Here is a 26,487-nt window from a genome sequence, read left to right as displayed (position 1 = left end):
AATCTCTGTGCATTTTCTATCGACAATTCCAGTTTTTTTTATTTTTCACATTTCACACACAGAAAATATTTAACATTATTTTCTACAGAAAACGTCTCAATAAATTATTTTCTTTCATTGAACGCCTGAAGTTAAACTTAAACCATTCAAGATGAGAAATTCCTGCAGAAAATATCTTAAATAAATAAATTCCATGGAGTAATAAAAAATCACTAGTCTTTTACGTCAATATTTAAACCTAATAGAATTGTTGATAGGAATTGTACAAGAGCTTTGGGAATTTTTCTGTGGAAAATGGTATTTCTACTGAGTTTCAGCACAAAATTTTCCTCAGTGGACCGATATTTAATGAACCTCTCATGTTCGGTAAAAATTCCATTGAAAAAAGCTATGAGGTAGTCGTTTCGGACTCTGTATCAACTGTATCTGTTCTGTATGAAAAAATGGATAGAAAATTCCAGTGCCCTCGCCACAAAATTCTCATATTTCTCAGAAGAGCTCACGGGTTTTCTGGGAGAGCCCTAGGTTTTCACAAGGCAGTATATGTTTCGGATTATGTATATTTCTATATTGTTTTATAAATATGATATTCATCTGCATCATTGACTCTGAATTATACCAGGCTCTCAACACTAAATAAATCTGTATATCTATTGTCTCTCATAACTTATAGGCATATCGTTGTGAAACAACAAGTAAAACATTATGTTGTGCACGCATAACGAAATTCAATAAAAAAGCTAAATTCTCTGATAAATTACATTGAAAATTACGAAACCTCAATTATTCAATAGTCATTCGATGAAAATTCAATAGATTGTCATTTTTCCACATGAATTATGCTCTCAGAGAAATTCTCACGAGATATCCATCTCTTGCTTTCATTTGTGATAATAAAATATCTATTCCAAGATAAAAAAAAAGTAATTGAATTGTTCTTGTATGAATAATTGTAATGAATAATACTTCATAAATAATAATCCACCAGCAGAAACTAAATCTGAGTTATCGAAGAATAAAATTGAGATTCTTGGAAATGTTCGACGTAATTTATCAGATAAATCGTTCTATACTGAATAATCGCATACGTAAAAAAATAAACTTGAATGAACTGTAAATACTGTAACAAATAATATCGTGTTGCCATCCTGACTAGGAATTCGACTCACCATGAGGCTTAAACAATCATCAGTTTGGTATTGATACACAATAAAAAAACATCTATTATTTCATCTCATTGGTATTTAAATCCCTCTGTTCCAGCGGGACAAAAAATCCCGCAGTAAAGTACGTAACAAACTACTACTATTGTTTTCTCGGTTATCGGTTAAAGTTCAATATCACGGTTGAAATTATTCACTCGAGATATTTAATATTATCAATAAAGATAAACACTGCTATTACCTGTCCCAATGAATAATCATAATAGAAACATTTCAATCGTGATATTTAACAGGCTATAGTTGATATAAATCTGTATAAAGACAATTATTCTATTGAAATAAATGAAAACAAGATGATTAAATGCGTGGATAAATAACGTGGTTAACGTTTTCATGATTAAACTGTTAATTGGCACTGTAATATGGTCAACTGGAATTTGATCCTAGGCTCGACGTGTGTTTTCATCTCAATATAATCTGCATAATTATTGCGACAATTAACCAGTAACAACGGACTATTGCAATCGTGGCAGTATCAATATCATACAATATATTATATCTGTATTTTTTCATTTAAATTTGTAAATATATATTCTATGTGTATATATTTATCCTCTATGTACCAGTCAGTAGTCTTTATCATATTTCTGTTTTACGTATAATAGAAGTTAACTGTATTTTCACAATTGTATTTTATCACCTGTAGTTTGTTTCATTGTAGAAATAATTAATAAAAACAAAAATACCCTTCCATCGATTATGGTATATTTTACCTGAGTTGAATTGTTTGTTTATTCCTTTATCTATCTTTCATTTTATTTGGTTATCAATATTTACTATTTTCTTCTGCGTATTATCGTTCTGCAACATCATCAAACACACGACCACATATTCAAATTCCACCATTATAATATAGATTTACTCATTAACCATTTTGACCTGTCTATGGATTATCGGTTATTATCGTTTGAAATTGTTATATTAACTTGACCGTTGCACTTTCATTGACTAGTTTTATGATTTGTTAGCGTTTCCTTTCGTCCCACTATTTTATCATTCATATATCCAAGTGCATATTTCCCATCCCTCAATACCCATCAATTATCATCAGCACAATAATATCAATGATGTTGTACTAATTACAAAATGCTAGATTGAAAATGGGGAAATCGTAACCAGATGGAAAAAAAAACACTTGGATTAATCAATGATAATCCAAGAATTTTCAATTCTTGCCTCTGATTGCTCAGATAATTTGTACATTTGAATCAACCAGTGATTCATTTGGGTTTTGGAAACTTATCAGGGGAAATAATGGGATAACCGGATGTGGCAGAACGGCATAAGTTGCTCACAAGAAAATGTGGTGACCTACCCAGGCCCCTGGAGGAATGGCCAACAGGTAGGATATCCTTGCCCATTGGTTTTAGCTGTTTCCATTTCCTCGAATCCATCAGAACGAGACTCTTTTCATTTCTTTGCTTTTCCCTTTATCATTTTTTTTTTTATTGCGGCACTGTGTCCGCAACTTGATGAGTTGACGTTTGAAATGCTTTAATGCTCATTTCGTTCTTGTGCTCTCGTGCGATGTGACGACGTACCGTGTTATTCCTGGTAAATGTACGTGAACAAAATGGGCATGAGACCCTAATGCCCTGATGGCGTTGTCTCACGTGAGCACGGAGATTTGTTTCGTAACCGTAAAGACGATCACAGAATGGGCACTTTAGCTTCTTACCTGGAAACAATTCGATTCAATTAAATCTCTCTGGTGGTACTCTAAGAAAAAAGTCGAAATGAAATCGCAAAAATCGGTAGAAAATCTCCAATACAATATTGCAATGCTACCAGTCAATCCACGACAGATATTTATTACAACGGCTATTTTTTTATCATTTAACGGATTTTTAATCAATTAATATTTAATAAGCGGAGAAAATTTGAATCATGACTTTGACATTTTGCGAAAAATTATACGGGAAAATTGAATAAATAATCGGTGAGATTTTGAGTGGAGGACTTATTTGCAATTATTCCGATGATCTGACTGTCATGGGCCCGAGCTACTGCCAAAAAATATCAAATAATCACATCCATGACGCATCGGATTCCTCAACGCGGACATGACCGCGAGAAAAAGAACCAAAAGAACAAAGCGCATGTGAAAAAAAACTTGTTCACAGTCAGGCCAATGCCTTTCCAACATCGTTGGCGCGTGGAAGGTCAAGCTATGATGCCAAATGGTCTTATGATTCCCTTCCGGAGGCGATTGAGTAATCGCTAAACTACCCTGTCCTCCCTTCACTTCACTGCCAAAAAATATCAATTTTCCTGAATTCTTAGGATAAATATAATAATAAAATAATATCATTTTGCAAATGTTCATAGCACTAAATTTATTCTTCACATTTCGTAAGAATGTCATTTGACTCTCCATTTAGATAAAATTTTGAATAAAATTTCGAGTGGAAACGTTCACTAAATTATGATTCATTCGAGAAATTGGAATCATCACCGGTTTTGAGAATTTGGGTTTTTAAATGTCGGTGTGAAAAGGAAAAAGAGAAATCTCGTGGAAGACGAATGAAATTGTTATAGAATTCCAATAGAAATTCTTGGGAATTTTATGCATTTATACTTCTCTCCGATTAGGAAATACACGTGAAAGAAAAGAAATGGGAGATCAATTGGATAATGTGGAATTTTTGTAGGAGTGAGAATGATTTAGGGAAAGTGTGAGATTTTTTGATGGAATTTTTCCATGTGTGTTGTCAAATGTCTAGTGGTTATAGGACAGCCTTAGAGTACATCCGACACCCAAAAATAGACCTCTGCATCGGGCTAGAAACTACGACGTGGACATGTGTGATATAGCTGATGAATATTTCGTGCAGCTGACTATGAAATTCACAAAGGGTCGACACTGAACAAAGGCGATCGTCGACGAGAGCGCAATTCCAAAGGAGAAGATAAAAAATAAATAAAATAAGACAGTCCCCACAGTATTGCATATACTGGAAGAAAGCATTGTGCTTCATCAAGTGCATTGTTCTTGATTTAAGAAATTCGATAGAACCTCACAAGAAAAATTAATGAAATTAATATTTCGAGTCTAGCAATTTTATGCAATTGCTAATGATAATATTTTCCTTTTGGACTAAATTGTGATTAATCTAAAAAAAGTACTGACTTTAGGAGAAAATATCATTGAACCTTTTCTGTTGGAAATTGAATTAGCTACAGAAAAGTTTTCCACGATTTTCACCTCAAATCGAGAGCCTTCAAGAAAAACCGGTAATTAACAAAAAAAAATGTCAAGTCAAATTATGTTACTTGACGCTCCACAATCAGATGCATTTAATTAAAGCTAAATGCCTCAATTAGAAAAATGAATAAACCAAAAAATAATATAAAAAAATAATAATAATATGATGATACGAAATAATCAAATATTAATGATATAATTAAAGGATAGATGTTTAAAAAATGAAATGTAATTGAATGTAAATGTAATATAACGAAAATGACAAGAGATTGAGAGGGGTATTTATCACTGGAAGATGTCAGTTGAAAAATAATGGAGAAGTGAAGTCATGATGTTACGAAAGAGCGGATGCCAAGGTCTACTCCCACCACACGAGTTCCATGGCCAAAATAACCTGGTCGACCCTTTTCCTTTCCATCCTATATCGCACACACAGAATTTCACAACGAGATTCTCTGTGTTGCTGGCCCTGAAGTTGCCCCACCAAATTCCCATGACGAAAAGAAAAAAAAAACGTCTTGCGCATTAGAGAGGGCACAACTCGATGCGTACAGATGCAGAGAGACCTAGAAATTCAAATCAAACCATTGGGTTTTCAAATCATTTGACCTTCGCCAGTTTCAAGGCGCCAAGACGCTTTTTAACACATGTGTGCATTCAGCTGATCCATTTCCGGGGGGATTCGCTCATTTTTTTTTTTCAATCCACGTGTCACTCCCATGGGTTAAGAAATACCAATGAGCAATCGTCAACTTTGAATTTTTCATTTCCGGGATCATTAGATGACATTTTGTGGAATGTACTTTGGAACTGGGTGTAGTAGTCACATGACGCATATCAAATTCGAGGAAAATTGATTTATCCACAAAAGTAAGGATTTCAAGGAAAAACCGCAAAGGACTTTCTTTTAGATAATCAAATTTTCGAGGAAAAAGGTTCTTTCATATTTCGTTCTAGAGTTAATGGGTAATGATTTAATCGATATTTAAAAGAACGAGAAAATTCGGGTTCTTCGATTTTATGAAAAATGATGAACTACAGCTCTTGTGGGGAGAAACTCTCGATTGATCAGGGCCAATGAGTAACTCTAGAAAATCTAGCGTTGAATATTAGTTAAGCCTCATGGTTTCTATTTATGCAGGCCTTATTATTGAATATCTAGAGTAAACGCACGCGCTCACGCATCCCTCGGTGTTATCGATTTAATGCTTACGCCATCCCCTGCCCTGAGTGGCTCGCCCTCGTGAGAACCTCCAGAGGTTTTTGATTTTATGACAAATTGCCCTATTTATAATAACAAATTATAATGGGTCTAATAAAAAAATGTCAAAGGATTGATTTTGGAAATTCCATCAATTTTTGACTAATTCCACTGAGAAGTTCAATCGAATTTTGAGAACTCTGAGAGTTTCCAACTTTTTTGCTTTATCGCAAATTATATAATCTTGAATAGAAAATATTAAATATGAAAAGTTAATCAATTGTACTTTCTCCCTGCATAAAAAACAAACAAAACAAAAAACGTTGGAAATTTGAAAATTCGATAGAAAACGTCCGAAAATAAAAATTTATAGAATTCCCCAGAATTCGAATAGTCTTTCGTTCCATAAAAAATGGGGTCAGAAATTTCTGTGGAAATACCTCACATCGATACAAAAATAAGAATTTATTACCGTTTTCCACAGACTATTTTTTGAACGGGCTATTTCTCAACAAAAATAATAATTCTTAGTAAATAAATGAATTCAGAAACCAATAGGTTGATTGATTCTGTAGAAATGACACCGAATTCTTCAGATAAATAACGAGAGACTGATATGTGAGCGTTTTAATCTCATAATGGATCCACGTCATTTTTATCAGCGGTATCTTGAGTTTGCAATTTGGCAAAAACCCGTCGGCCATTGCACATCCAATACAAATGGAGCACCCGTGCTTGCAAAGTTCAACGAACGTCTGAGTCACTTGACTCATTCACACATAATATTATATTTTTAGCGCATTCACCGAGTGTCCCTGAGATGCTCGTTGCCTTTTTGCAAGCATTCGCTAATCTCTGATCTGTATCGAACAAGTGATTGCTTCATCCTGCGAGAAACACTCGACTCCATTAATCTATTCATTCCTCTTCATATAATTGAATCTAATCAATTCAGTTAATAAATAAATTAAATATCATCTTTACTATTTTCGATCACATATTCGATGAGTTCGTACATAAAAAAGGAATACAATAATTTTTTAATCAAAAAAAAAAATTGAAAATTTCAACTTCAGGAAATTTTTGAGGAAATCTCAAATTTCTGATTTTTTTTTCTGATAGTGGAGATTTTTGAAGAATCAATTTCTGGATTTTAGATCCAATTTTTAATCATCACGATTTACCTGTTGGATAATGAATTAAAATAATTATAAAATTGAACTTACCGTCCGGTGTGGTGACAGTTCCAGCTTTGTTGATCTTTGAATTCCATCTCGCTGGTGTCGGTGGAGCTGGACTGAGATCAGGTGTTGGTGGATGGGCGAGTGATGCTCCCTGATTAAATCCCACACCTCCCTTATTGTGCTCCCCACTCAATGCATAATTAGTGGCATCGAATCCACGACCCCCCGAATAAACCTCACCAGATAATCTCTCGGCTAATTTTTCCGCTCTCTCTCGATCGCTGAACATCATTGGCTCTTGTTTTATTCGCAAATCTATAGGAATTTTACGTTTCAAAAATGGACATTTCGATTGACATCACGTGTGATAAAATTCAATTAAAAAATCATTCAAATCATTATTATTCCTATTCGGAGGACATTAATTAACTTTAAGGGAATTGCACAGAAAATCCAAACAGAGAAATGGAAAATGAAAATCGATTGTCATTCGAAGTAGTAAAGCGGAATTAAACAATTGATGATAAAAAATTAATAGAATTGTAACTGAATCGATGGAATTATTCAGGAGGATGATTTGTGCCTCGGAATGGAGGCTTTGTAATCGTTGAAATTTAAGACTTGTATTTTTTTAATCACCCCGACCAATTGTGACCCATAATAATTACCTTCAGCTACACTTTCTTTGTTATCTCCACGTTCCTCCAATTTTTCAGGCTCGATTTCTCGTTCCAGCTCGGTCGGGGTGTGGGGTGCAGTGTGGGGATGCGTTTGATTCTCAGAGGAATGGGTAAATGGTTGGTAGAGATGATTCTCAAGTAGTAACGGATGGGGTGCAGAAGCTGGTCTGAAAGCCGCACCATCTCGAAGAACACTCACTCGTCCGAGGGCATCTATTTCACTTGGTGATCTGTCCAGACGTTTTACGGTTTTAATATTGAAAAAAAAAATTAATAGAACAATATATTCTATTAATTTTCGTTGATAAATCGGGAATTAAAAATATTGTTGATAAAAAAATTGAGAGTTCATAAGTCGTTGAGTAATGAATCAATTCTGAGATTCGTCGATAATTGATGAAAATGGAAAATTCCACTTATCGTGCTGTACCCCTTCTTGTGATAAATTGAGGAATGAAATAAAAGAATTAATCACCTCATTAGCCTTGTCCTCTTCTGTGAATTTTCGTAATAGTGAGACGAGTGATAAATATTCGGTGCAACGTAATTGGGGGCTGGGGATGGAGCAGGAGTGGGTTCCCTCTTCATAATTCTGTCAGGCTCGGCCTCCAGGACCTCGGTATTACCACTTGCTGACTCCGCGGAGGAATTGTTATTTTCTGCCACGTGTCTGTGGGCCACGGCCAATTTTTCGTGTTCGATCGACAGCCCCTTCACCTATTCACGTGACAAAACCAAATTAGGAAATTGTTTTTTATTCAACGCCCCACGGAAAAAAAATTAACTCGATTAGGTTTTTTTTTTTATTCTCGCATGGAAAATATGAATAAATCCCATTGAGGCATCCATATTCGTGATGTGGGAGTAGATAGTCTTGAACCGGAAATATAAATACACGAATTCGAAATATGGATTCCCGAATTCAACATTAGAATTCTGAAAACGAGAATATATATTTCTGAATGGAAAATATGAATAAATCCGATTCTTTAATCCACATCCTCGAATGAATACTATCAATTCCTAAATCATGAATATGCAGTTATTTGAAATGGTAATAAATAAACCCAAATCAGGTGAATTTTCTTAACGTGAAAGGGGGCGGAGGATGGATGAGCTGACGAGGGAGATGAAATTTTACGCACTTGGAGACACTCGGCAGCCTTCAAGAAGGAGCTCAGAGACTCCTGGGACACGTGCACCTCTCCTCGGTACATGAATTCCAGGAGTGATGCCATGTTGTGGGCACTCGTACCGTCTAAAATGACAATGAGTCCGGCGGGAGAGGGTGGCATACCCTCAAATAATTCTTGAAAATGCTTGCTGCATGCTGCCAGAATGAGTCTGTGCGCTTTGAATGTCACTCCTAAAATAGAAGAAATTCTTTTAACCCTACAATAAGAGCGAAAAAAAAAATAGCTTGCAAAGATTCATCCCCTATTTTCTCCCACAAAGAAAATCGAAATTCCCGAGCAATCCCTCTCACTCCCAAAATCTTTAAAAATAAAAAACCTATTAAATTCCTAGAATTCCAAATTATTCTATTTTTTTTTTTTGCATTTTATCACTCAGTTGGGAGACCACCCGATGCACAATCGGAAGGTCCTGGGTTAAAATTCCGCTCAGGACTATCCATTTTTTCAGTAAATTATTCTTGTATAATTATATCGAAAATTATCCTGGTTTTCTCCCTATCCAATCCAAAATCCGATCTAACGATTTCCTGTGGCGTCACAGGATGTGGAGCGCTCTATAAATTTTCCGTCTTTTACGCGGCTCAGTGCGATATTACGCGAGTTATTAGAATTCACTGCGGAAAAAAACGCCAAACATATATTTGTCCTTGATTTCGTAACTGGTGCACATGTGTCGGAGCTGTGCGATAACTGAATGCGAATTCTCATCATGCAAAGGGCAATGACCGTGCTGTCATCGAATTTGGGGCGCGTGAGTTTGCGTGGGTATTTTATCTGCACGATGCTCTTGGTCGCTGCCTTATCCCCAAGGTTACATCGCAATCATTATCGAAACTGCTCTATCACGAGATATACTGTTATTATCTAGATCCCCGCAGGATGCAGCAGATTTCCGGCTGCTCAACATCGTCAAAACCAATTCAGAATAACCAGCGAGAATTATCAGGGGATACGATAAGACAGGGCCTGAGGCACTATTGAAATGTAATCTATTGGTTTTTCACACAAAAAGCCTTATCTCGATGTTTAAATATTAGGTAAATTGAGGAAACCATCCATTTCGATGAGGTGGGTCTCCATTATCATGAGCTACTGGTGCTGCGTCACTTGTAATTTTAGGCATTTGGTATCGATGTCAATTCATAAATCAATTGATAAATTGCGCAAGATATTGTTCCACAGGTTTGATTGTGAATTTTGGAATTTAAAATTCCGACTTTTGGCGCGAGAATTCATGGTAACTCAATAATTCAATTGAATTATTCGCGGAAAATTAATGAAAGTTGGAAGAATTCAGGAAAAAAAAAATTGGATTTTTTCTTTCTTCAAATTTTAGGGGCGAGTGAACTTTTATTTTTCACGTGGAAAATGTAACATTTTCTTCGGGTTTTTGAATTAAATTCGATATTAACTCGCTGATATCGTAATTATCTGAATTAATCCGCTCGAATACCTGTTTATATGGAAAATTTCGAGTCATTTTGTGCCAGTGTATCATGCTGACGTCGATTCAATGTCACGGATAAATTCACCCTATTTACTCTCGAATAATAGCTTATCGCCGGGAATTCCACCGAAAAAACACAATAGCAGACGATTCGCTCCTCTTTTAGTAAATCTTCCAAAGCCCGATGCCTCCCACTCAGTCCCAAGAATTATACAATGCAAATAGTTTGCGCGAATAGGAATGCTAAATTGGAATGAAAAATAGGAATTGATCGAACCACACTAGAGGACTGTAGTCGCCAAATTGTGCTGAGAAAAATTTTGATATTTCTCATAGATCCTTAGATCTAGAAGAAAACCTAACAAATGGCTAAATATTCGATGAATACCTGTAAATCTATACGCGTTAGCGAAATTTTTGTAAGAATCTTTTTTGCACATCTCACTCCACTCTACAAAAAATATCCCGAAAGAGAATTGGCTATCTCTCTTAGATTCCGAGATATCAATCAAAAACTCGACTGGTTACCTTTCACCTACTGAAATCACAAAAAGAAAAAAAAAGAACGCGTGCCAAATGAGTTCCATCAATGAGAGCCCCTTGAAGGCCCGACTATCGATCGCCCAGTGGAGAACTAAGGTTTTAACAATATACGGAAATCCAAAAATAGGAGTTTATAAAAGAAAATGGGCGAAATGAAGTGGCAACCGAAGGAGTTCTTCGGCATCACTCGGAAGGAAGAGATTCGTGAACGCGCTGGGGGGTCAACGGACTGGCAAGGTCGATGCAAAGAGTACAAAGGCACCCGCTCACGAATTTTTTTTTTTTCTTCTTTTTTTCACGGGCGTATGGAGCGAACCAATCGGCAATCAACATCAACCGGCGCTCGGCCAATGGCCGCGTGGGACCAAGGACACGGCTTGCACATGTCGTACATTAACGTGGAGAAAAACAGATGGATAAAGAGAGAGAACGACCGACGTTAAGACGGAGAGACGGAGCCAATGGAACGACCTGTCGTTTGTAGTTTTTAGAATGAGAAAACCTACGGTGGATATCAACCGGATTGCTGGCTCAAGTGTCCAACTATTGCATGGCCACCTTTTTTTTTTCAGTGTTACGGAATTTTTTGCACAATTTTCTTCAAAATAAATTCTTGTACCTCTAACTAAGTGAAAGAAAATTTTGAATGACTTTTGAATTATTTTTTTGAGGTTTAAGGATAATTCAAGGTCAATCCCGATTTTTCAAAATTTTTTTGGGTCTTCTTTTTTTTTAGTGTACCAAATTTTCCGGAAAATCTGATGTGGTTTTATTTGATGAGGAAAATCCATGGAAAGTTCAAGGTCAATTCTCATTTTCGGGGTTTTGGTCTTATTATTATCGAATATTTTTTTTTAATGCTGCGTTTCCTGGAAAATTCAAGAACAATCCGAATTTTCCGTAATTGTGAACGAATTATAAAAGATATAATGATTATCTACAAAAATATTGATGACGTCGGTGAGCGCATGGGACTGATTTCCATGCCTATTTCTCCAAAGTTTGTGGTTTTTAATAATCGTTAACGAGCGAGTAATACTGAGCCACAGCTGTTATCACATTAAATGCGTTTCTCCGAATTCAAGACCTATAAATCCATGGAAACATCCGCGCCAACCCGAAATTCCAAGTAATTAAGTTATCGGATGACGAAGAGGCCCTATCGACTTCACGTTCAAAACATTACCGCTCTATTCTGTTTTCAATTTTCACTAGTCAAGGCCTATCGAAATAAAACAAAACAAAATACCATGCCATCTGCACCGAGGACAATTTTTTCCCAAAAACAAATTGATCCAAGAAAATAATCCCTTGTCAATCAAAAATAACAAAAATACTGAAATTTTATAAATAGTTAATCACAACAATATAACATAACCAAAATAATTATTTAATCAAATTGTTTATGCACTCAATTATTTACTCGTTATTTATCGAGATAGTTTGAATAGTTATTTTCTGGTGAATTTTTGATAGGAAGTTTTTTTTTCTCGTATGGATATTACATTGTCATACCTTAAGTACATCAATGACGTACGTGACCTAATTCACTATGTACCATCGAACCATCTGGCCTAGTTTCGAGATAACGGAGTTATCAAGCCCATGATTTCCCCCGATATAGACTAAATCTTTAGGAAAATAATGCAAGAAAATGGGAAATCTAGAAGTCAATCTATTTCTGCTTTGCTTCGTGAGAAAATTGTCATTTAACGCACAGGCGATGCGGAATTCCGAGAAGGGAAAAATTCGGTTCCGAGAAATGATGGTAATAATTTAATTCATTACCTAGAAAATTTTCTTTCATGCATTCATTTTGAAGGAATTACAATTCCAGGCATTAATTTTCAATTCTTCCACAGGAAATTAGAAATTCCAGGGATTTCATTAAATTATTAAGCATCCAAAAGCTACAAAAAAAAATGAGACCGAAAAGTTTTCGCTTCCACAATTGCCAAGCGAAATAAAATTCCACAATTTTCATGACATATTTATCTTCGTAAAAAAATAGTGAAAAACGCGTGACGAGTGACTCATAAAAAAAAATACAAAGGAAAATGCGTTTATCGTCGAAAGGTGCACATTAAAAAAGTGCCTAACGATGAGAACGGGGATGCTTCCGGGTGTTCCATCCATTTCTTTTTTTCATTCTATTCCGTAATTATCCTGAAATAAACCGAGGCCACACATGGAATCGCGCTCGGAACACTTTACCGTTCTTCTCATTCCACCGAAGAGTTAAATGTGCATCACATGCCGAAACCATTAACATTTGACTTCGAAAGGATATATCGTGTACGATGGACTGTTAGATCTAACTGTACCCTAGACCTACTTTCGAGACTTTGGTGAGAGAACTCTCTGATTTTTGTGCCATACCAACCGTGACACGTCCGCTCTAGGCTAGATCTCCAAAAACGCACTCACGCTTTCTATAAATATTCTATTCCCGTGAATCCGTTTTGTTAACTCATGATTTTCCCCAGCCAGTGCACAGTGCACCACTTCGGTGGATTTCGTTGCATTTTTTAACTCGAAATCAACACCGAAACGGTATTAAAAAAAATGATGCAGCAGGAATGGAGATATTTCGGTAATATTTCAAGTAAAAATATATCAAGTCTTCAATTGAGTAGCGAAGTGGCAATACTAATCAGTCCATTTTTCGAAATTCCAGGAAGACAATGATATTACCATAAATACCTTTTTTTTAGCTCTCACCTTTTTCTATAAAAAATGTTCCAACAAAAAATTCGCTATGTTCGTTCAATTTCGAGTTATTGGTTAAAAACTCGACTCCGAAAAAATGCATTTGTCCTAGTTTACCACTTCACATTGAATTTAAAGATTTGAAATATAAAAAATCCGTATTTATGTAATTATGCAATTGAAATGTCCCGTAATGATCGTGCAAATAGAAAAACACTTTGCACAAGTGAATTAAAAAAAGTAGAACAGAAAAAATTTGGACAGCGGAAAAAATTGGCGCACAACACTCGCGGATTATTCTAGAATACATTCTGCATCGCATGGCGACCGCAAATCGACTGAGGCCACGAGGAAGGAGGCGTTCCTCATCTGCAGTTTATTCGCGAACTGCAACGCCACGATGCAATGAGCACTCGTGTGCAGAAACTTTGCGCCTGGCATCAACACTTGATGCCATTGGTTGTATCCTCAACCAACCGGTCTGATGCATTTTTCCGACACACCTACTATCTCTACTGTATATATCTCCCAGTTACCGCGAAATAATGGCGAACGGACATGTTAAATTGTGCAAATCCGTTTTTTTCATTTTCACCAGTCATTTTCATTTCTAATTTCCCGGTAAAAATAAAAAAAAAATCGGACTCTTCAAATTTCATTAAATGAAAATTATTATTTGGATAATTAATAATTATTCGTGGATTATTATTAATTATTATGTAAATGATTCGGATCACTTATGAAAAAATTGTTATTCAGTTCGTAACGTCAAAATAATAATAAAGAATAAAACTCACCTTCGCAGAACAGTGTGACATCAGTGAGACTTTCACTTTTGAAAAGATTGGAAAATGCTGTTGCCAAATTACTCCCAAAACTGTTCCATTTGAGGCAAAACTGTTGTTGGTGAGAGTCCATGATGTTGCCTTTGGCGATTGCCCCCTCTCCACCCCTCCCACTGTCACCTTCCACCGCGGTTTTTCCGGAATGATCGCACGTGTGCCCAACTGCTACTCCAGCTGAAAAATAATAAACAATTCATCTGAAAATATTGCAATAACTCAATAAAGAATAACCCCTAGTCCAGTTTCCCAAAAATATCTCTCAATCCAATAGATCTAGCAAAATTTTCTCATGACCTTTTTTATAGAGTGCAATAAAGCCCGCAAAAACAATCTTATCAAAAATTCTGTTATCTTTCTTAAATTTGGAGATATTCCCCAAGAACTTATTTATTGTTATTATTCAAATCGACTTGTTGCTGGGGGTAGAGGATAATAATTCGAGTCTTCGAAGAATATCTCGGAATGTAATAAATCCAGTGAATCTTTGTCAGAACGTTCTTTGGAGAGTGCAATAATCCCCACAAAAACGATCTTATCAAAAATATCGCTATCTGCCTCCCCCTCGAAGATATCCTCCGAAAACCCACCGAACACCCAAACCGACTCAACAAGAAAACAGAATACCAACTCGGCATAACGAGGAATATCTCAGAATCCACAAGATCTATCAAAATTTTCCCTAAGTCCTTTTTTGTAGAGCGTAATCAGATCTCCAAAAAAAGCTCTCACCACCAAATAGGTATTTCCAAAAATGCGTTCCCTGTCGAGGGAAAAACCTTTTCCCGAGACGACTGGCTCTCCAGATCACCTTGTACGTCACGACAGGGCAATTCAATCACAGTTATCACCAAAATAACAGTATTTACATTGAAAAATAATAACTTTCGGGGTTGAGACGAGGTATTTGTAGAAATGCGAACTAGTTGAAGCACTGCGGACCTTTCTAGCACACACGAGGCTGTTTGTCTAAGCACTGCGCTCTCATACACGAGTAACAGCCCCACGCGCCTATCCCACTACTACTAATATTCATATGTCGTAATTCAGTGTATATATACCCGATGTATATAGGTATCAAACGCTAAATCGTGTATGTATTGGGCTAGCGCAAGCGACGACGCATTCGATAGAGAGACAAGTGGCGAAATAAACAAGCCCTGGAAGAGTTAGATATCATTTTCAGCTCCAAGAATATTCTTATTTTCAATGCCACTACATTATTTGAAATATATCTATGTCAAAATCGTTATTATTATCATTCATATAATAAATATTTAAGATAATAAAATAATCTAATATGTGTAATGGTGTGTAATTTATAACAATTTATCATTATCATTGATATTATTGTCATTAATTATGGTATTTAACAAACTCCAATTTTTTACGATAACCGAGATAGATAAAATAATAATTTTTTTATTTCTTCCACGGGGAATTTTCCAGCGGTTTATTCATTTTTCGTCATTCGTTGCAGGGAAAATTAGGTTTATGATAGTGAATTGGGTCAGTGAGTCGGGTTTTCCATGGATTTTATCACTCGTGGGTCTTCGTATGCAGTCGGTGGTGGATTTGGGGAACGAAAAAAAAAAGTAGCACAAACCGTGCAGGTGCCACCCGGAAGTCATTTTGAAAGATATTTCAATGGGGTCTACAGTAGTAGTTGTATTTGTGTAGTCATTGAAGGTAATCATTTGAAAATTATTGAAATAAGTTATTTATCGCTGACAATTTTTTTGTCAAACTATTTGCCTTTTTTGTTCAATTATCATTATTATTTTATCATTATTATTTGATTTATTAAATTATTTATCTATGTTGAAAGATTTAAGACTGCCGATAATTTTTGTGCTGAGCAGTGAATTTTTTTATAACTTGGAAAAATCAACAATCAACTGTAAATGAATTTTCATTAATAATACTAAAGTGAGAAAATATAAATGAGGAGAAGAAGTATTAATTTCCGATTTAAATTTCAAAATTCTCCCCTAATTATTTACTCAATTAAAAAAATGTATTCTGCCCCAAATCCCAAAACCCAATCGCTGAAGATTTTCAAAACCAAAAATCCCCCAATCCCCCGAAGTCCAGAGGTCAATCATCTGGTGTACGTTAGCGGTAAATTTTTCTCCGAAGCCGCCCGAAGGTAGAAAAAAAGTTTCAGATTTCGCGAGTTATCTAGAGCCAGAGGAAAACAAAAATCACAAAAAATAGAGTGGGGCGGAAAAAAAAAAAAATGAAATTATGTAATTGATTTCGAGTTGTCGCTGGAACAAAGTGGATTGACGTTGCGAATATGAGAATTTTTTCAACTCAAAATAATGTTGCGAAACAAATATATCTAGCGGTTCCAACGCGATGCGCGGAACGGGGGAGGAAGGGGAGGAAATGGGGGAGTGAGGGAAGAGGGGGTGAATGTGGTAAGGCGGGTGAGCGAGGGGGGCGGAAAGGGGGGAAGGGGAGGAAAGGAGAGGAAGAGAGAGGAAGAGAGAGGAGGAGGGAAGAAGGGGTGGGAGAGTGCGGTGAGGATGAGGGGGAGGGGAATTAAGGTGGGAGTTGTGGATTTCTGTTGGTAGGAGAATTCAAGGTCACCGCGGGGCCGCACGCGCGGCTTCAATTCACGCACACAAAGCCGCAAGCATGACACGCACATGCGTTCAATGTGACTGCATCACACACGCGCCTGCACGCACGCGCGTTTTCTCTTTTTTTTTTCTCTCCTTTCCATCCACACAGATCCATATACGTGAATATATATTTTTTTTTTTCATATTCCACGTATTTTTTTAATGAAGTTTGGCGCTTGGTGGTATGGAGAATCCAACGAATAATGAGTGGAGAATGATAATTCTGATTCGATTAGTGTTATTGTTAGTAATATTCATCATTTTGCTCTTGCTTTTATGGAAATTAAGTTGGGGATTGAAGTTCTGCGTTTATTGGCGGAATGGAGAATCCGGGGAATAACTTGCGGTGAAAAACGAAAATTTCAGGAGTTTTGGATTTTTGGGAATGATAGTTATTGTTATTTTTATTAATGCTCGCCATTTGTCTGTTCTTTTGCAGTTTTTTTATTACTAATGTACTCCGTCCTCGTGTAAAGTAATAATTCCGGGAATGAAATGTTTTTACTTATTAATCTGATTATGATTATTATTATTTTTAGATATTTTAAATATCTTTCACGTTTTCGTATCTATTATCGCTATTGAGAATTATAGGAAATTAATATGTTTATGAATTATTATGTTTCAACATTTTAGCCAATATTATCATGTATGATTTTTTGTGATTCATCGAATTCACGAGAATAGAAGTCTTTCGGTTTTTTTTTCGTTAAATAGTTTATGAGATAAAGAGGTTGTGAACAGAGAGGGAAAACTGGATTTATCTCGCTACTGAATTCAAGTTCAAGTTATTTTAGAACGTTAGAACGACGCTGACCATTTTATGGAAATAATTTCGTATTCTGCCGTTGATTTTTCATTCATCACGGACTATAATAATATCAAATTTCCTGAGGGCCTTGAGTCCCCGAATGCAGTCCCTCCCTGGAAAATTCCGTTTATTCTCAAGAAAAACGAGTTTTCTATTAAAATATCTGTGAATCCACGAGAGATAGCAAAATTTTTGATAAGATCTTTTTTTTAAGGCTCACTCGTCTCGAAAAAAGATGTCCTGAGAGAAATCGCGGTATCTCCGTCAGTTACCGAGATATCCGTAAAAAAAAAAAACGGCTAGGCAACAAGTCGACGTTACCCATCACCTCTCCGCTACCGAATTTTCCTAAAATCTCGTCTACGTGTGGATAAAAATCGATAAATCATTAAATCCGAGACAAAAGATTCATCCATTATAAATTGAGTGCAGGAGGGAGAAATATATTAGCGGGGGCAAATCACTCTCGACAGGTGTTTTCGTATCGATACGTGCGCTTGTCGATCACACGTGTCTCACCGGGACACGTGATACGACAAAATAATGAGGCAATACTTGAGAACGCCCTCTTGAATGATAATATGCAATTTCAAACAATTTAATTCTCGCCAAACCGATCTCTGAAACTTTACCTAACGATTTTCACCTCGAGCGTTCGATCTTCCATTCACTCGAGGGGTTCTCATTAAAATTAAGAAATTAATGAATAAATGAATGAATAAATGAATGAATAAATGAATGAGTAAGGGAATAAATTAATCAATAGAAGACTTACGGTTACGATCAATGCAATATTCAATGATTAACCGAGAGAATTGAATTGATAATGCAGATGCAACTCTAGCGTCAGTCCGGAGATTTCAATTCCTGCATTGAACTCACTTTCCCACAACACTGGATTCTTCACCTCGACCAGAGGAAATATTCAACTTGAACGGTATTTTTTTTTTGAAAATACCACTCGAGGAGAACTGACACGCATCCAAACTGAAAGGCCCTCAGCCAACGAGTGAGAGTTAATACTAGAAAGCACGTGTACAAAAGTACGTGGCGCCAAAAGAGAATTAAACTAACGCACGTCAGAGCTTACACCGATAAAAAATTATTACTGCCAAATACAATTAATAACTATATTCAAATCTTCATTTTTTCCACTCAGAGACAAAATTCAATCTGTTAAATTGAATCAGAAATCAATTTATATAGAGGAAAGAAATGTTTGTGAATATTTCGATCGGAAATACTTGAAATTTTCTGTTTTTAAAAATTATTAAGTAAATTTCATGATTATAGAAAAATCTGGGCGATTCTTGATGAAAATAAAATTATTTCCCCTACATGAATTGCTAAAGCAAGCACAAGTCAAGTCGATTTATCTGGCGCAAGTAAATGTTTGTAAATATTTGTTTTCGAAATGCTCGATATTTTCAGATTATCTATTTATTTTCAGGGTTAATTGGAGCCGAAATTGACAGATCGGTTCGAATTGTCCACGAATTAATGAATCATTCGACAAGATCTTAAATTCAAGTGAGATTGCAATACGAAAATATCTTTAGAAGTGGTCAAGGTGAATTTAGATGGAACATGTCAATAGTGAATTTTTCTGAAAATTTCTCTGAACTGAATTGAAATGTTCCTGTGGATAATTTTGGAGGAATAGATTGGAAACTCCGGACAAAAATTTTCCGCACAATAGGCAGCAGTCTAGGCATTATTTTCTAGTCTCGCACGAAAATAAAATGACGTCCTACACAATTTAATTCCCAGTGCCGCCACGATCGAGAATTTCCCCTTGCCCTCATTTACTCTCCAAACGGAAAATTCGTCGCAAAGGAAAAAAAAATCGCAGAACCGATGGAAAACTTTGAAAATACTCCGTGAAATAAAATATCGCAATACCACACAATCCCTAAATACCTGTAACAATAGATTGGACTATCGATTTCAAGGGAGTGTTTAATTAATTTTTTAATTGCGCTCGAACTATGGAAATAAATCAATAGCGCAACCACAAATTATAATCTCATTTTTCATTCAATTTTTAAATTTTTGGAAGTTTCACAGAAGAAATCAGTGGTCTTCGGACTGAGGAGGAATTCCTGAATTAAAAGATGATGCATTTTTTAAAAATCGGATAACACTCATTAAAAGAAAAAAAAAGAAAGATGCGAGGAGTTTGACAGAAGGAAAACGAATATTCCTTTCGAACTCAAAGCGATCGTTATATTGACCTAATTTATGACAATGAATTTCGTTAAAAATCCCATAAATTCCCTTTGGCGATGGAACACCGGAATGGATCGGTAATTTTTATAGAATATATCGTTAAATTATGAAAATCACTTTGTGAAAATGATTCCTCCGCTAATGAGACGACCGCTCGAACTTGAAAAGATTTTGAGAGTGCAATAGTAGTCAAATACCTGAAGAATGGAACCACCATGGATTCCCCAGGTTTGACTGTTGATTTCTGGAGTTGTCACTGACATGGGCGTACATCCTCTTCAGCTCACGTCACGCCCGTTACTGATACGTTTGCACCCCCGCCCGCGTTTATTCCCCTCTTCCCGGGATTTCTGGTGTTTCCCCTTCCTCTATTCGTCCACGAAGAGGGTTGCAAGGTTACTCCTGCCACCCCATGGCCCCCGGGGGTCTAACCACCCCAAAATCACCCTTAACCACCCCAAACCACCCCAAACCACCCGATCGCGAGGCCGTCCCTGTGTCGCCACCAATCCCCAACCATTTTCCTACCCGAGTCACGGCCATTGCCAAATTAATATCACGATCATTCTATTTTCTTCTCGAATTACCGATCGTTATGTCTAAGTATTGAGGAATATTTTTGATTATTCTCAAATATTTCGAGCCACGAGGCGTTTGGAATTTAGAAATTAAGTCCCCTTGATTGCATCGAACGCATGCGCTGTTGTCCGCTTAATAGTGAATATTTTTAATATTTCATCCTTTTTCCTTTTTCTACGGCTGCGCAGAAAAAATATTCACTCTTTTTGGCGTTATTGGGGTACCGAGGCACCAATATTTAGTATTAAATCGAGAATGTTAATTCGGTGGAACCGGAATTCATATTTCGGAATTCATATTTTCGATTTGAAAATATGGATTGGTGAATTAGGTATGTGGATTTGTATTTTCGAGTCGAAATGATTTATTCTGGAATCGGTACTTTATATTTTCAAATCAACAATATGCATTCCTAGATCGAAAATATGAATTTTTTCATATTTTCAATTCGAAAAAATTGAGAATTAATTTCCCCAGCTTCAGAATCTCCCAGAAAATTCCCTACTCATGATTTTCCCCGCCGACTTCAAAACTCAACTTCAACTTCACCCTCAGTTATTGATCAGACGTCCGAATCGCGTAAAATCATTCCAGAGTCATGCGAATTTTTCTCTCTTCAAAAAATGAAAAAAAATCGGCAATTGAATTTTCAAACCTGAGAAATGAAAATGAGAGTGACCGGAACGGTGGCCGATTGGTTGAGGTGAATTGTTACCAGGCAATTGTTTAGAAATAGTCTATCAGCTGTAGCCTTGATACGGCCCTGATGATGAAAGCTGAAGAAGGAGAAAACCTTACAACCCCTGGCCCCTGTGCGCACACACCAGAGGCACTTCTGGCTATAGGATTTCCGAAAATTTCGTCGGTGACGGAGATACGCGAGGAACAAGGACGATTTTTTTTGCGAGTGAGTTGATGTTGAAGGGGGATAGAAATTCCCCGATGAACCAACACAAAAAAAGGAAAAAAATTAGGGGGTGGGGGGAGGGAAAGTACGTAAGGGAGAGGAGGAACGTGCACCCGGCAACAGCCCCCGACCTCGGAACAACTAATCATTAACCTTCTCCTATATTATAACCAACTCACTTTCACCTGTCGCCGATATATTCCGGCGAATATCGCTGATGACCTTTCGCCCTGATCTAAGGGATTCGGATGCACGTCTATGACCGGGCATTGACGATAATGCATCGAAAATATTCAATCGACTCGAGTGGATCTTATTCGCGAATCGGAAATATTTATTCTGAAACCAGAAATATGAATATATTCTTAAATCGAGGGACTAGATCGAAATCGGGACTGGAAACAGTTCGCGATTCGTGAACCTAAATAATTTCCCCATAAATAAAAATCAAGATTTTCCTCTGTCATGTCATGATTATCGATAATGCGAATTTGACCGCGGGAATTTATCAAAGGATTAAGCAATTGCCACGGAATTGTCGCGAATTATTTTCTCGGATTGTGAATTTTTCGGTAAAAAATTTTCAACGGTGTAAACAATGCAGAATCCCTCGCTGAGAGAACAGACAGGGGAATAAGGGAGGGTGAAGATGCAAGGCGCATCTATTGATTCACCAGTCGAGAGGGGCTTTTTACCACAATAGTACACTGTCTTGAATTTACGCACTTTGTGTGCAATGTGTGTTAGTGCGTGCGCGTGCGCATGCATTTTATAACTTCGATCCGTTGCGCTCAGTTCACGTACATCTGACTGAAGAGTTTTGGGAATTTGCGACTAGGGGTTAAGGGGTAAAGGGGTGGCCCTCGATACCCTGCAGACTCCACTTGGACGCTTTTTTTTTTCACTGCACGGAGAAAAATATTCAGAAGAACCGAATAGAAATTACTGATAATCCAAATTGTCCGGATGAGAAATAATTTTTTTTTTTCAAAATATTCAAAAAATTATGGATAATATTATATTATCACATAACATTATATATGATATATTATTATATTATACGATAGGACTCGAATTGCTAAATTGAAATGACTAGAAAATCGAAATTATCCAGAATAAAAAAAATTTTCCAATATTATTGGGAAATTCTTGAAAAATTCAGACGTAATATTATATTATGTGATAGAAAATAGAGTATAGGAGATTGTTTGATTATCTTTAAGATTTTTGAGGTAATTGCTGAATGTAGAGAAAAATCGTGTATAAATGTTATCAGTGGAAAATATGAAGTAATGAGAATAATGTCCAAGTGAATATCGATTTGTCCCTGTCAAATATTCCTTGAATTGTAATTTACTGGAATTGACTCCAGTTGCATTTCAGTTTGAAAACTGTCATACGATTGAGTGAGGGTTTTGTCTTCCTTTGTGTTTGTTATGATTTGTCTCGTCCATTACGTATTCCATAAATTGTATTCGAACGAGTTCTTCGAGTGCGTTGAGTGAAGAAGGCCAGAGTTATTTCAGAGAAATGAAATTTTTGTTGCTTTTTCCCTTTGTTCATCGTAAATCCTTGGCCAATTCAATTCATGACTCAAAATTTTATGCCCAATGACGAATTCCCAACAAGATTATTGTGAAAATTATTCGAGTTATTACGTACGAGGAAAACCAATTGAAAATGGAAAATTCTAACGTTTGCCTTGAAAATTCAATAGGTTTGGATTTTTTATGCGAATGCTAATTACGTGGAATTTTTTTGCCCACAAAGTTTTCATTGAGGCAACGTGAAATAACCCTGTCTTGGATTTTCATAAAGAAATCAAAACGAAAAATCAAAATCTCTTCATTTTCGCGTATCGGATACGATTCCGCATTATCTCAACAGAATGACAATTGAATTCCCAAAAAGAAAGTAATTTCCAACCAGAAATTCACCATACCAAAAAAAAACTGTTGTCGTTTGTTAAATGTTCGACTCGTGATAAAGACCAAAAAAAAAAAACTTCTGTCATGAAATGTTAAATCACCGAACCTCAACTCTTCGTTGAGTTTCCCGCGAATATCTTCGGAACAAAAGGAGATATCGTAATTTTCATAGTAAACTTTTCCGTAGCTATCAATTAGCCCTATGAAAAAGATTCTAACAAAAATCCCGCTTTCACCCGTAATTTCGAAGATATTCCCGAAAAACCCACGGAAAACGTCACTTGACTCTTTTCGGCTTCTCCTTTTACACCAGAGTTCACTCGCATGAAAACCCGAATAAAAAATTATTTGTCGTGAGCCTTTGAGGGCTCTATCGATAATAAAATCCATAAACTCACGTGAAATCACATATTACAAGTGTGTCCTTTAGTCCTGCACCAAATAATCAAGTCCTGGCGTTGTCTTAAGGGATTCTCATCTCCAGAGTCAATCCCAATGCCTCCAAAATCGCCAATTTTCACTACTGTTCATTAAACTAATTACAGTAATTGCCGGCTTCACTGATCACCGAAAATTCCCTCAAACTGCGGCCCATGACTGAGCAATTGTCGGTGAAGTAATGAATAATAATGAATAATAATTCTTCAGCATGCAGAGACAGCCGGCTTTTTGGGGGATGAACGCCACAACACGTGGATTTCTCAATGAAATTGACGACTGTATCCGGAAAATAGTGAGAAATCGCCGGTGGTCAATCACAACACTTGTATTGTCACTTATTCACTTTCATAAACGACAGGAATGATAATTAAGTCCGAATTAATGGGACTTGGGGGTAAAAAAAAGAAGTACCCTGCGATGATTGTATGGGAGATCTTCAAGGCCTGCGTAAAAGCCTTGGACAAAATTTTTGCAATGCGGTGGCGCGTGAACTAAACACTTGTTCGTAATGTTGGTAACACCGGGGCATTTCCCGAATGTCTCTGAAAAAAGTGACTAGAAAGATTACTAGAAGATAAAAAAAAATTTCAAGTGCCAATTAAAAAATTGATTGATTGAAAAATTCGAATGAGTCAGTGATTCCGCTCTTTTGAAATCCACTTTTAGGCATTACAATGGGTTTCGAGAATATGATACTATCATTTCTTTCCGATGATATTCGATTCCCTTTCAATCGAAATTCAGTTTTCTAGTAAATTTCTGATCGACGATGGCTTGTCGGGAAAAGGATGTACCATAAATTTCTGAACTACTCATCATTTTTATTTATTTCTTTCTATAATATGGTATACTGTACACCTCCTGGATCAATCCACACGTATAACATGAAAATCGATAAGGATTGAAGTGAATCAATGCGATAATTAATCTCCAGACAGCATTAATAGTAGTGAATTTCTTGCTACTATATAATCTTTGAAATTACCCAACGATGACCAAATCGTCGACGAATTCGTACGCGGGAACTTCGAGATTGAGTGGAGCTGGTCCTTTTCTGATGCGACCACTTGCGTCGTAATGGGAACCATGACATGGACAGTAGTAACCACCGTAATCTCCAGCATTGGCTATTGGTACACAACCCAGATGGGTGCACACTCCAATTACAATCAGCCACTCAGGCCGCTGGACACGATCACGATCGTGCTGGGGATCTCGGAGACTCGTGACATTCACTTCTTCTTCTTTCCGAATCTCCTTCTGATCCCTTCAAATGTTATTCAAATGAATTCAACATTTTTAAACATTTTTTTAGTATAATAGAAATATTGTATGAATCGTTTTTGGAGGTCCTACTAAAAATTGATCAAATTAATAAATAATTGATCGAATCAATGGAGTTTTCGATGTCTGAATGCATTTTTATAAATTCGATGTGAGACTTTACAATTTTAAGAGTGAAGTAGACGAATATCTGAGAAATTTCACCTGTGACGAACGAAGAGAGGCTTTCCTCGCCACTTGAAAACCATGCTCTTGCCCTCAGGGATGTTATTGAGTTTGACTTCGATCTTGGAACTGGCTAGTACGTCAGCTGAGGCTGCCATCGTTGCGACGAGATCCCTGACGAGGCCTTTTGCACCATAAGCCGTCGCCAGTCCCGTGGCTATAAAAAAAACAAGAAGGTTTTATCAGGAGGTTTTTTTATGGAGTGGAACAACATCTGGGAAAAAGACATGAACTATTTCTCTGTCTTTTTTCGATTGCGCGATAATCCCCAATTATTAAAAAAAACTCATTTTCCTCTTGATTCGCATTACCTCCAGCGATGAGATACGAAAAATTCGATCTCTGAGGCACTCGATCATTGCTCCTGACTGTGGGATCCTTCAGGAAATCCTTGCGATATGCATCGAAATTTGGGACCTGAATATCAGTGTGTGCAAGACGCTTTTGGACCACTTGAGTGCTCACTGAAACAAAAAATCCGATTCATTCATGGAGTGATAACTATAAAAGATTAAAATATGACATGGTATTTTGAATTAGGATAAGTGCACATCTTCTCGAGATGAGGTTTTCCCACAAATCTCAAGATTGAAGCAACATATTGATATTTCCGTAATCGCCTTCTTTCTAGCGCCCACCTTTGTCTGAAAAAATGTATAAGTATATTATTAAAAGAAATTGTTGTAGAGGTGCATAAATGTCGATAAATCAGGCACCTCTCGAGATATTTTGTCAGGAAAACTCGTTACATAAACGTCGAAAACGAGACGTAATTTCGGAGAATTGATCAGCTGTTCATCACATAAATGAGTGAAATAAGCAATGAAATTAATAAATACCACAGAAAATACTGAATATTCAATAGTACAAACCAGCAGGTCCTGAGCCAACGCGAATTGGTCCGTCAAAAAGATCCTGCCGGATTGTCCAACTTGTCTCACGCGAAATCGTTGGTGGGGTTGGAATTTTTTTCTTGGGTGCTTTGCTTGTACCTGCCACAGGCCCAGAATTCGATACTGTCACAGCAACTGCACGCGACAGCGAAGAGATATTTGAGGATTTCGTGATCACGTTCATTTTTATTCTCAATCACTTTCACAATCCTCCGGAAACTACTCCGATGAGTGACCAATGAGTGTGGACGAGACAGTTGGACTCAAAGAGGATTGACTGAAGTAGAGGCTCAGTTCTGGGGGTTTGAGTGACCCCAGCGGCATTGTAGT

General features: G+C 36.7%; 2 protein-coding genes across 5 annotated transcripts; both read right to left on the bottom strand.

The window, feature by feature from the left end:
• Positions 1 to 72: 72 nt before the first annotated feature.
• chinmo (Chronologically inappropriate morphogenesis) lies at positions 73 to 24,190 on the bottom strand. 4 transcript variants are annotated; one of them, XM_011307245.1, is made up of 7 exons: positions 20,098 to 20,206; positions 14,186 to 14,407; positions 8,639 to 8,859; positions 7,969 to 8,210; positions 7,482 to 7,723; positions 6,856 to 7,128; positions 73 to 2,901 (listed from the first exon to the last, which is right to left on the bottom strand). In XM_011307245.1, the coding sequence occupies exons 1-7, from the start codon at positions 20,171 to 20,173 to the stop codon at positions 2,669 to 2,671; spliced, it is 1,509 nt and encodes a 502-aa protein (XP_011305547.1). In that variant the 5' UTR covers positions 20,174 to 20,206; the 3' UTR covers positions 73 to 2,668. The 4 variants fall into 4 exon arrangements, with proteins under 4 accessions (XP_011305547.1, XP_011305548.1, XP_011305550.1 ...); XM_011307246.1 differs by lacking the exon at positions 20,098 to 20,206 and adding an exon at positions 23,713 to 24,190 and having other exon boundaries at positions 74 to 2,901; XM_011307248.1 differs by lacking the exon at positions 20,098 to 20,206 and adding an exon at positions 18,447 to 18,529 and having other exon boundaries at positions 74 to 2,901.
• A 365-nt stretch (positions 24,191 to 24,555) lies between these two features.
• On the bottom strand, positions 24,556 to 26,436 carry LOC105268013 (cytochrome b-c1 complex subunit Rieske, mitochondrial). Its single transcript, XM_011307243.1, has 4 exons — positions 26,137 to 26,436; positions 25,576 to 25,728; positions 25,244 to 25,421; positions 24,556 to 25,022 (listed from the first exon to the last, which is right to left on the bottom strand). The coding sequence occupies exons 1-4, from the start codon at positions 26,339 to 26,341 to the stop codon at positions 24,737 to 24,739; spliced, it is 822 nt and encodes a 273-aa protein (XP_011305545.1). The 5' UTR covers positions 26,342 to 26,436; the 3' UTR covers positions 24,556 to 24,736.
• Between the last annotated feature and the right edge of the window lie 51 nt (positions 26,437 to 26,487).

Source organism: Fopius arisanus, unplaced genomic scaffold, assembly GCF_000806365.1.
Source record: "Fopius arisanus strain USDA-PBARC FA_bdor unplaced genomic scaffold, ASM80636v1 scaffold00052, whole genome shotgun sequence".
NCBI lineage: Eukaryota > Metazoa > Arthropoda > Insecta > Hymenoptera > Braconidae > Fopius > Fopius arisanus.
This window is presented reverse-complemented; position numbering and strand designations above follow the sequence as displayed.

What these genes read in the sequence shown, in the direction of transcription:
- LOC105268013 (XM_011307243.1), bottom strand. Translation starts at nt 26,341, where the DNA reads ATGAACGTGATCACGAAATCCTCAAATATCTCTTCGCTGTCGCGTGCA. An exon ending in TTCGTATCTCATCGCTGGAG is followed by an intron (nt 25,422 to 25,575) that starts GTAATGCGAATC and finishes TTTTTTTTATAG; the next exon opens with CCACGGGACTGGCGACGGCT. An exon ending in CCTCTCTTCGTTCGTCACAG is followed by an intron (nt 25,023 to 25,243) that starts GTGAAATTTCTC and finishes TAACATTTGAAG; the next exon opens with GGATCAGAAGGAGATTCGGA.
- chinmo (XM_011307245.1), bottom strand. Translation starts at nt 20,173, where the DNA reads ATGTACGCCCATGTCAGTGACAACTCCAGAAATCAACAGTCAAACCTG. An exon ending in ATGGTGGTTCCATTCTTCAG is followed by an intron (nt 14,408 to 20,097) that starts GTATTTGACTAC and finishes ATTATTTTTCAG; the next exon opens with CTGGAGTAGCAGTTGGGCAC. An exon ending in AAGAGGACAAGGCTAATGAG is followed by an intron (nt 7,724 to 7,968) that starts GTGATTAATTCT and finishes ACGTCTGGACAG; the next exon opens with ATCACCAAGTGAAATAGATG.